At 38.2% G+C, this 11,833-nt stretch overlaps 1 protein-coding gene across 1 annotated transcript; it reads left to right on the top strand.

The window, feature by feature from the left end:
• Positions 1-9,789: 9,789 nt before the first annotated feature.
• On the top strand, positions 9,790-10,506 carry LOC101313696 (F-box/FBD/LRR-repeat protein At1g13570-like). The gene has a single exon (XM_004298070.1). The coding sequence runs from the start codon at positions 9,790-9,792 to the stop codon at positions 10,504-10,506; it is 717 nt and encodes a 238-aa protein (XP_004298118.1).
• Positions 10,507-11,833: the final 1,327 nt, after the last annotated feature.

Raw genomic sequence — 11,833 nt, forward strand, 5'->3', positions numbered from 1 at the left:
TATTGATCCTTGTTGTTGATCAATTTCCAGCCGGGATGATCCCCCAGCCGTTCAGGCCGCTCTGTCCGGGGAGATCGATGTTCATCTCCTCATCACCAAATTAAGGATTCGGGGACAACGGAAACTTGTTCTTATTATGCTATATCACCAAATTTGGAATGACGATTCTACCCTTTGTGTTATAAAATCGATCTTTTCTCTCTTTCTGTGATATTCTCTCATTCTCTCTTCTCTCAGCTTCTCTCTCTCTGTTTTAGATCCAGAAATCGGCGTGGCCCGTCGTCCGCCTTTGATACGAGCTCCGTTGTCCGCTGCAACAGCTCCAGCGAACCAAACCAAAGCATAGCAGAGTTGTTTAGCCATGGCAAACCTTAAGGAGATTGCGAAAGTGAAGCAGTCGGTGGCGTGGTACTTGAAGAAGGCAGTGGGGATAGAGTTCGACAGCGGGAGGGCGGGCACTTGACAACGCCCATGGTGTCGGTGAGATCGAGAAAGTAAAGTAGTCTGATCTGTATTGCCAGTAGTACATGTCGTTGGAGTCGATCTGCAAGTCGATTATCGGAACGGCAAACACCATGGGGATCCAGGTGGTCAAGGACCTAGAGTGATTTCGGGGGCGAAATCAGAATTTGGAAACCGTAGGTTTGTTGCTTTTTTTTTCTTTTTTTTTTTTGTAGTTTGAGAGGTTTGATATGAATTTATATGAATAATTGAATAGCGTAGCTTTGTTGTTGCTGTGCATTTTTAGTTGTAGTGTTTAGATTCTGAATGAGGAAATGAGGATGGAGTTTGATTTCAGTTAATTTTTGCTTTTTCTTTGTCGATTTTCGCATGAGTTGGTGATTAGGTACATTACTTGGCCAAGTTGAGTCTGATTGAATCAGTTGTAATTTTATAAGGTTGATACATCTTGGATTGAGTAGAAAGTATGAGATGAGTTTGTAATGCTTTGACGACAATACGATGGTATTTCTAGTTGTTATCTAATTGCTTAGATTGTTAGTAACTCAATGCAACGACGTATCTGAGGTTTTACTTTGTGGTGCACCATCTGTGTGAGTGCATAGCAATTATTATATTTTAGAAATTTGGAAATTAATGTTATTGCTGCTTTGGGGTGTTAGGGTTTCTGCTCAAAACTGATTCCTTGTCTGTTTTGGATTCTTTACTTCTAAAGGCTTTGGATAAGTTATTCTAGTGTATCTAGGATTTTTGGAGTTTATCCTTAGGATTCCTGCTATGGTTCTAAATCGTATTGTAAGTCGAACTAATTGTGAGTCTATAAATAGGACCTTAGAGGCATAGTTTTAGGTGTGGTGTGATGTAGATCAATTGAGAGTTTTGATCTTAAGAGTTGCAAACTATGAGAGATCGGATGTATTTGAGAGTTCTTTGCTGAGAGTCTAGAGTGTGAGGAGAGAGGTTATTTAAGTGGTGGAAGAACCGAATTGTGCTTCAATTGTAATCTTCTTCTCGTTTAGTGGATCTATCATCATCACCCGAGGACATAGGTCATGTGATTTGACTGAACCTCGTTAAATATCTTATGTTCATATTATATTGTTTCTGGTTGTCTTCATTTGGTATCGGTCTTGGGCTAGGGAATTCAGAAGGTGACCCAAATTTCCTAACAAATTGGTATCAAGAGTAGGGCTGGGCACTTAGTACCGGAATCCCGATCCCGTACCGGTCCCGTCCCGAAAATTAGCGGGACGGGACGGGATAGGTTTTGAAAATAGCAATCCCGTCCCGTCCCGTCCCGTCCCGTTTCAACATTACCATAACGGGACAGGACGGGACGGGACTATCCCGAAAAATCCCGTCCCGTCCCGTAATATTAGAATACTTGATTTTATTCATTTTATACTTGATTTTTTAGGTTGCATGGTGTTACAATGCACTCAACCACACTCAATTTGGTCTAAAATAATACTTTTAATTTCATTCATGTTCTTTTTTTTTTTTTTTTGCTTGTGTGATTTTGGATATTTTTAGTTATTGTTTGAGGGTTAATTTTTAATGTGGGATATTTAGTACTTTTAAAGTGGGATGTAATTTAGCACCTATGCACCTATGTTCTTGTTGATTTTAGTACTTTTAATTTCATCAATGTTCTTTTTTTTTCTTGTGTGATTTTGGATTTTTTTTTTCCATTAATTTTATTAATGTTGTTTTAGGGTTAATTGGTCGGGATCCCGATCCCGTCTCGGTCCCGATCGGGATCGGGACGTATGGGACAGATTTTTAAAAACGCCTTCCCGTCCCGTCCCGTCCCGTCCCGTTCTTTTATTTTCGGGACGGAACGGGATTCACCAAATCCCAGCCCGTCCCATCCCGTGCCCAGCCCTAATCAAGAGCCTAGTTTTGTGAGCTAGCAGAAGCTGGGGATTGAAGACTTAATTTGGAAGGGAGCTTTGTTCAAGGTGGAACAGTTGGTTCCGTTGAGAGTTTTGTTCGAGGTGGAAAGATTGACAATCTTGGTTCCTATTGGCATTCAGAGGAGATGAGCAATAGTAAATGCGGAGGAACGAAATTTGCTTCTAAGAAGGTGAAATTTGAGGAGCAACCAACATTGCAGCAGTCCTTAAAGGGAGGTAGACCCGTAAGGATCCCGACACAAGTTTGTGGTGGAGATATGCTAGCTCATGCATATTCCACAATTGAGGTGTCACCTACTTCAGAGAACAGTGAGAAAGTTGAGAAGCAAACTTGATGTTTTAAGAGTGATGCGTCTAGAGAAGGTATCGTTCATGGTGGAGAATATGTTCAGAGGAATGTTGCTCATGGTGAGTTGTGCAAACCTTTGAAGATCGCTCCCATTAGGTTTGGCAACTTTAGTGGAGACTTGGATTGCATGCAAGTGGTTGCGCTATGCATGTTTGAGGGAAAGAGTTATTGTCCAAAGGGTCAAGTTGAGTGTTTCTCAAACTTGGCTAACTCGTCTTGTTGTTGTTGAGGGCACCATATGGTGCATTGAGGTGCGGTGGTGATCGTGGCTCGTTGAGAAGATCCAAGAAAGCTTGCATTTAGAGGAAGTTAGGAATTTTTTGAGCCGAGGTGGAAATTGTTAGGGTTTCTGCTCAAAACTGATTCCTTGTCTGTTTTGGATTCTTTACTTCTGAAGGCTTTGGGTAAGTTATTTTAGTATATCTAGGATTCTTGGAGTTTATCCTTAGGATTCTTTCTATGGTTCTAAATCCTATTGTAAGTCGAACTAATTGTGAGTCTATAAATAGGACCTTAGAGGCATAGTTTTAGATGTGGTGTGATGTAGATCAATTAAGAGTTCTGATCTTGAGAGTTGCAAACTATGAGAGATCGGATGTATTTGAGAGTTCTCTGCTGAGAGTCTAGAGTGTGAGGAGAGAGATTATTTAAGCAGTGGAAGAACCGAATTGTTCTTCGATTGCAATCTTCTCCTCGTTTAGTGGATTCATCATCATCACCCGAGGACGTAGGCTAGGTCATGTGATTTGACTGAACCTCGTTAAATATCTTGTGTTCATGTTATATTGTTTCTGGTCATTGTCTTCATTCGATATCGGTCTTCGGCTAGGAAGTTCGGAGGGTGACCCGGATTTCCCAACATGGGGAGCTTAGGGTTCTGCAACTTACAGCAGCAATGGGCATATATATGATTTAGGAGGTGGATTTGGATGACAAAGTACTTTACTAAAATTTTGAATTATTGATGAGCATATATGTGGTTTAACTTACAGCAGCAATGGGTTGCTGATAAAGCATCTAATGATTCCCTTGAGGAAAGGGAATCATTTGCTGGGAATTAGGTATTCTTTTGTGGTATCTTGCTAAATGGCCTTTAAGAACTGCAATTACAAAGGGCATATAGGCTCTGTGGTTTTTAGTGATTTCTTCAATTATTGATAACTAGTTTCTTCTCTAGCTATTCTTCTAAAGTTCTTAGCAGAGTTCGTAGTATAGTAGCTTGTGTTCTAGTTAGATGTACGTTATTGCTAGTACGTGTATAATATACAAGTTCATATGTCTAAATTAATGTTTCCCTTTCACAGATATTTGCATATGCACTGGTGACCGCAGGCTCAATTGCATCCGTAGTAAGCAACCTGAATCACACACAAATATTCGGTACACACCTCACCCGAATTTTTGTAAATCACTGAATATCTTTTGCGAGCACATTGCCATCTCCATAGCCTACACTTCCTTGTCTCTTGCTGGCCACATCTGATGTTTAGATTGTAACCAGGCTCTCCAACAATTGAGCTATCTTGTTTGTTTGTTTCCAAGTAGTAATAGGTGTACTTAATCACTTGTGCTCTAACAATTGAGGTATCTTGCTTGTTTGTTTCCAAGTAGTATTAGGTGTACTTAATCACTTGTGCTCTATCTGTAGCATGATTATATAACATTAAGCATTTTTTGTCTTATGGCTTGAAGTACATCCAATATAGTTCCAAATATGTACCTTTTCTCTATGTGTTGAATTAATGTTGATATTTGATGACCACATTTCGTATCATAGATAGCTACATCACCAATTACATGTTACTTAATTGTCTGTTACATTGGCAGTTACATGGAGCGCTTAGTTACATTGTCAGTTACATAACTAGTTACATTAGCAGTTACATAATTAGTTACATTAGCAGTTACATGACCACATAGTTACATAGATAGTTATATATATAGTTATATTGTCAATTACATAGTTACATAGATAGTTACATTGTCCATTACATAGTTATATAGATAGTTACATTGTTAGTTACATTGCTATCTATGTAACTAGCAATGTAACTATCTATGTAACTAGCAATGTAACTATCTATGTAACTATCAATGTAATTAGCAATGTAACTATTATTGTAACTAACGAATGTTATTGTGTTATTATGCGTGGATGAAGGGTTTTCAGTCTTGCAAACACATTATGTTCATTGATGCTACCTTCATCACCAACAAATACAGAGGGCAGCTTATTGGTGCATCTGCTAAGGATGCGAATCAAGGTACCTTTTTAGTGAAATGTTCAGTTACATTGGCAGTTTCTTTGATTGTGATAGTTACATAGTTTACAGGGGCTTCAGTTTCGATGACTTTGACATTTTTATGTAACTGTTCATGTAACTTTCATTTATTCAGACCGATTTTTTGTTCGTTTTTTTGTAGGTTTATATCCAGTTGTTTATGCTATTGTTGATTCTGAAACTGAAAGTAATTGGAGATTTTTCCTTCAGTGTATATCTGAAGAGTTGTCAAGACACCTTATGAGGCTGGTGACATTCATTTCTGATTGGAATCCTGGTCTTCTTAGTGCATATTCGCATGTCTTTCCCAATAATCCACATGGTTTTTGTTTTAGGCACCTTATAGACAATCTCTCCAAGAAGTATTCACATCAGTCTCCCTTTATAATCTGTTCCTCTATTTGTTCATGTGTTGTGCTTATTCTCGCACCCCGGACTTGTATGAGATCCAACCTTGCAAAATTGAAGGCGGAAGGGGGTTCTATTGTTGAAGATTTTCTAAAGGACCTTCCCAACCTTCCCAAGGAGAGCTGGTGTTTGGCTTTTTTTAACGGGGAAAAGTTTGGTGAAATGACCAACAATTTGGCCGAGTACTTTTAACAATTGGGTGGGGGATTTGAAGAGTCTTCCTATTTATGATCTGAATGAAGGTATTAGAACCAATTAAGTCTATAGAGAAAATTGCTGAGCGGAAGGAATGGATCACTCTTTTGTGTCCAAACATGGAAACGAAATTGATTAATAACTTGGCAGTTGGACTACATTACGAGTTATGAGATCTGATACTTATGTTTATGAAGTTCAATGTCAAAAGTACAGGGTTATGGTGAACTTGGGAGAGGATTTCGTTTGTTCGTGTGGGGAATGGAAACGTCATGGTTTTCCTTGTTCACATGCCCTTGTTGCAATTCAGCAACATGGTGTCTCTCTGTACTTATATGTCAGCCCTTACTATAAGGTACTCTTTTACTCATTCTGTTTCTTTTTACTCCATATCTATTCTTGTTTATTTTTATTTCTTACTTTTGTTAACTAACAGGTCCAGTTACATGTTGATCTACTAATGTAACTGATAATGTAAATGCTTGTTTTTCAAGGTGGATAAATTCCGAGAAACCTACTCTCACACCATTAACCCAATCCCTTCCATTTCGATGCCTGTTGATCTTGCTCGATCGTCATTTCCATTGCAGCCTCCTTTGACTAATTAAAAGACCTACTGGAAGGCCAAAAACAAGAAGGTACCGAAGTAGGAGGGAGGTAAAAAGGCAGATCAAGTGTTCCAGGTGTGGGAAATAAGACGGGCACAACAGAACAAGTTATAAAGCTCCGATATAGCCTTTGGTTACATATGACAGCTACATTGATGGATATAGTAGTTACATTGATAGATACAAGTTCTTTTTAGCAGTTACATTGACAGTTACAATTCTGATGTTGGATGTTTTATTTATTTAGCTGTTGCTTTTTATTATGATCGTGGAAACTGTGTAACTCATTTATCGCGGTGCCGCTCCACATGCAAACCTCATTTTTTGGTTTTTCCAAGTGCTTTGTTTATTTCAAGTTTCATTGTTTTGTTTATTTCAAGTTTCATTTTGTTTAGTAGTTACATGGTCAGCTACATATGCATTTATTAGTTACATGTCTAGTTACTTTTGCATTTGAGTATGTTGTTATGGCCACGAAGTATAAAGTGTTTATCGCGGTTCAGCAACATGCTATAAGCAGTGAAACGACATTAACCTGCTACGTTAACCTTTTGATGGGTAGTTACATACATGCTACATTTGTGTAACAACATTAACATGCCTATGTAACTATCCATCTATGTAACTATGCATGTAACTATCAATGTAACTATCCATCCTGTAACTATCCATGTAACTATAGATTGATAATTATCTGAGTAGTTACATACATGCTACACTTGTGAAACTACGAAAATCCCACAATCCATTCTGTTTTTCAATAAAATTCAAGTCAAATAACTCAAGTGACTGGTTCATAACATAATATATCAGCAGTTACCATAACATTTACACAACTACAGATTGATAGTTACCTGGGTAGTTATATACAAACTACACTTGTGTAACAACATTAACTTGTTTATGTAACTATCAATGTAACTATCCATGTAATTATTTATCTATGTAACTATCCATGTAACTATGCATGTAACTATCCATGTAACTACAGATTGATAGTTACCTAGGTAGTTACATACATGCTACACTTGGTAGTTACATACATGCTACACTTGTGTACCTGCCTATGTAACTATCTATGTAACTATCCATGTAACTACAGATTTATAGTTACTTGGATAGTTACATACATCCTACATAAGAAGCTACATACAAAACTACTCATGAAACTATATTAACTACATTAACTACATAAATGGTAGTTATATTGTTAGTTACATGACTAGTTACATGACTAGTTACATGGCTTTCAATAGTTACTTGGATAGTTACATACAAATTTAACGGCTACATTGCTACATGGCTTTCAATAGTTACTTCGATAGTTACATACACAATTAACAGCTACATTGCCAATTACATGAACACTTGCTTGGTAGACTTTTCTCCTTCCTTTTCCAGTTTTCAGTAGAATGACCTTCCCTTCTTCCGATGGCCATAACTTCCTCTACAAAATAGCTATCAATAATCCGCGAAAAGTTCTGGAAACTAGACTTCTAGCTTTCCGTTGATATAAGGCAAGTTTCTTGGATCGCTCTGAGCTGCTCGCAATTTGTCGTCAAATTTGACTAAAAATCTGGGCAGAATTCTGTATTTCTTAAGGTTTCATCTTTAATGCGCATCTCTTTGCAGCGTGTAGCATCTCTTTTCTCACATTCCTTGCTCAAGAACTTGAGAAGGTCAGCCCTCGCTAGCACATCAAAGTCCACTGTGGTCTCATCAAGCTAAAACACCAAAATTCATTCACAGACATTTCATCAAGCACCTGGTGTGCATAACCAAATTCAATGTGGTTCTTCTTGTAAAACCAATTCATTAGCATCACAGATCAGTGCCTATTCATGAAACTTTGAACTGAAACCTATCAAATTTGAAGTGTGTCACAATCTCGCAACAAATTTGATATTCCTATATGATTCAAACTTTCACATTTCAAAGCAATCAAAGACAGCCAAACCTTGAGGCTCATTGTACTCCTGACCCTCCGCCCGCATCGGAAGCAGCATGTCCTTCAGCATGTCGACGTCGTCCTTTGATTTCTTGTTGTCGGCGGCGGTATGGCGTAGTCAACGAGAACCTTGCCCTAGTCGGCGTAGTTGGCAAGGTCGAGGAGTAGCGTTGGAACGATGAAGGGTTCGTCACCGGCGGATTTGAGTCGGGTTGGGGTGGTGGAGCGGTGGTGACGGGTGAGGGTAGACCGAGCGAGAGAGATGGATCCGCCGAAGAGAAAGGGAGTGAGAGATTCTGAATGTAGCTATAGAGTTTTCAGCAGAATGATGGAGGATAGAGATGGGGTAATAACGAGTGGCATGGGTCGTAAATCTTTTTAAATTTATAGGCAACGGTTTAAGCAATTTAAATGATGTATTTAATTATCATCATGAAACAATTAGTGATAGTTTTAATATTTGTTACCTTTAAAGTGACCATTTTATCATTGGCCCTATAATTTCATACACTTTTATGTTATTTAATAAATATTATTCATTTTAGTATTCTTGTTTAAACATTGACCCTTCTACTGATCGTTTCTGGCTACGCCACTGAATCCAATGATCCATATTATGATCGATGGAGGAGAAGAAAGGACTAGCCTAAAAATAGTCCAATTAGCGCAGAATTAGCACGCTCTTTAGTCTTTACTATATGGTTTAAGCCTTTTAGGATCAGACTCTTGAGTGAGAGTTATTTCTGTTCAGAAAATAATCCATATATAGTTAAGCGTTCACAAAGTTCTTTAATTGAGAGGTCTTATTGGCATCAAAATATAGCACTAACATATTATGAAGACTGATGGGTTAAGATCTAAACAAAATAACTAGTTGTTGGTGTTCTAGGCCTTGTTGGTGTTCTAGGTTATCCAAGTGTTTATGTTTTGAACACTAAAGAAAAGTAGGAGGCTACGTAGTTATGAATAATTTTTTTTTTGGTAATAAAGTAATCAACGGCCCAAAGAGAATTTTAGGCCCAACTTGTCTTTCTGTTTTTAAAACCCTAAAAATCCCAGTTCAACCCTGAGATTCTCTTTTCCTCGCTCTCTCCGACACTCTTGACGATTGACGAGCTGCACGCTCACCGATCAGGGCCTTGAATATTGCATTCTCAGGAAGAAACTCCATGGATTCGGTAAGTTTTTGTTTATGTTTTTGTCATGGAAATCTACATCATAAATCTTCAATTCAATTGCGAAGAACATATTTTTGTCATGGAAATGTACACCATAAACCTTCAATTCAATACCTGTGAACGTACAAAACTACTTTTCTTTGCTTTTGATTGTGTTGATCTGAATTAAGAAAATAGAAACCCTCAAGATTTGGAATTTTTAGTATTGATCTGCTAAGAGTTAGGGGCATCTACCAGTTCTGTAGTTAATGATTGTGTTTTTGTTCTGTCCAAAGTTATTGAAATCTCAGACAGCCAATTCTGCTTCGAAAAAGAAGAGGGATGAGTTGGACAAAATGAGCAGCTTACCCAGTGGTGTTATACAGCAGATCTTGTCATGTTTGCCCATCAAGGAGGCAATGAGGACAAGTGTTTTATCGAGTAACTAGAGGCACAAATGGGCTATGATTCGGCATCTTGTGTTTGATGAGCGCTGTCTTTCGGATAAGAATAGAGGCTACGGAGGTGCTGCAACGATGTTGAGAGATTTTGAGAATGTTGTTGATCGAGTTCTCTTGCTTCACTATGGTTCCATAGACACTTTCGAGCTTTCCAGTCGAGATTTTCTTGCTGGGGCTAGTTGCATAGATAGATGGTTTCTTTATCTCTTAAGAAACTCTAGTTCTGTCAAAGAGGTCATGCTGAAACAACGCGGGACTATGTACAAGGTCTCTTCATGTATGTTTCTCCTTCAGGATTTGACTCGCTTAGAGCTGTACAATTGTCTGCTAAAACCCCCTGTGGAGTTCAGAGGCTTCCCGAGATTGAAGAGCCTCGAAATTCTTAAAGTCACTGTGGCGCAAGACGTGTTGGAAAAGATTATCAGTTGCTGTCCTCTACTTGAGAGAATGACTCTACGTGGATATAGGAGTGCTACCCGTCTTAACATTGATGCACAAAATCTCCAATTCCTTGAAGTTGGAGGTGGTTTTCGGAGATTTGAACTTAAGAATACCCCAAATCTTGTTGGTATGAAAGTAAATGGTTTTCGTGGTGTGAAGGCTGAAGTGGACTTCCTCAAAGCTCTGCTGCCAAGCTCCCCTCTTCAAGAACTAGACATTTCTATAAGTTGTCTTCTATTGAAATGCTACTTGTCCTTATACAGATTGAATTATAATTAAATCTCTCTTCATGAAAATTGTAGTTTGGACAGGAGAGTAAGATGATAAGGTTAGATGAGAGCTGGAATTGCACCTCCAACCAACTGCGAGTTTTGAAAATAACTGGCTTAAGTGGTTCCCTAAGGGAAATAACTTTATTCCGATTTCTGCTTTCAAGTTCACCTGTCCTTGAGAGGATGACTCTTCAACCTACTTCTCACTATGTTTCTTGGGAACTACCAAAAATGTTGGAAGGTTTTAAGGATGTGAAGAAACGTTTCATGGACCCATCAAGTTATACCCCTCGATCCATATATTCTTGTCAGTCCTCTTCTGATGAGTATTGAATGCTACTTGATAAGGTACTTTTTGCGAAATTTTTGTAGCTCTTTTTCTGCAGGAGCTCAGAGTGTTTACTTAATTAATGCCTGAACTTATTTGTAATGTAAGAATATGCAGTGATATGTCAAATTAGTAATGTTTCATTATTTCTTGGGTCTGAATGTCTTAATGCAAAGTTGCTGAAGTTTTATACTTGTTCTAGCTAGGCTCTGGTACTCTTATCAGATCGCTTAAATAAGAGGAATAGATTTCTTCTTTTTCCTCATTGTCTTTCTAATCTCCCACTGCTGTTCAGGGGTCTCATCCTCTCTTTGATTTGATATACAATTAAGTTATTCTCAGCTCATATATATGATAATCCGAACTTTGATAACTCATATTGTCTGGTGTGTACAGTACAGGCATAATCCAATTTGAATCTATAACTATTTATAGTGCCTGAAATTTGGTTGATGCATAAAATTGATGTACTAGGATGTCCAATCGCAGGCCAAGATGCCCCATAGGCACTGATGGAGCAGCCATAAGCTGGCTTTTATAAAATTATCCTGTTTGGAAGCCGAAGACTAAGCCCTACCCTTTTTGGTCCAAAGGAAAGTCTCTATGGTAGCTAGTTTCCAGGTTAGTTTTCAGTTTATGAAGAATAATTATGAGTCTAGTGTTGGATTCAATTAAAATTTGAGCACTCAAGGGCCTTGATGGTGTCTTTATGTCTATTTAAGTAGTATTTAAGGGTCTTAGTATTACAAGTTTGCTAGTCTTATGGTATCCTAGATTCCTAGGCGTCTAAATATGGCTATTGGTATTGACAGAACTAGAGTTCCATAATAAATTTTAGTCTTATGGTACTCTAGAACTCTATGAATATGGCTTTCTAGTGTAATCACAAGAGCAGAATGGAATGAATTGAACTTTTATCTATTGAAGGCTTGGCCTTGATTCCTCTCTCCTGACCTCCCTCATTCTGTTTCTCCCTTCCACAAGTTAAAACCTCTGTTTCTTCTAT

This window comes from Fragaria vesca, linkage group LG4 (assembly GCF_000184155.1).
Source record: "Fragaria vesca subsp. vesca linkage group LG4, FraVesHawaii_1.0, whole genome shotgun sequence".
Taxonomy (NCBI): Eukaryota; Viridiplantae; Streptophyta; class Magnoliopsida; order Rosales; family Rosaceae; genus Fragaria; species Fragaria vesca.

Excerpts from the sequence above, each read along its gene's own strand:
- LOC101313696 (XM_004298070.1), top strand. The coding sequence starts at position 9,790 with ATGATTCGGCATCTTGTGTTTGATGAGCGCTGTCTTTCGGATAAGAAT.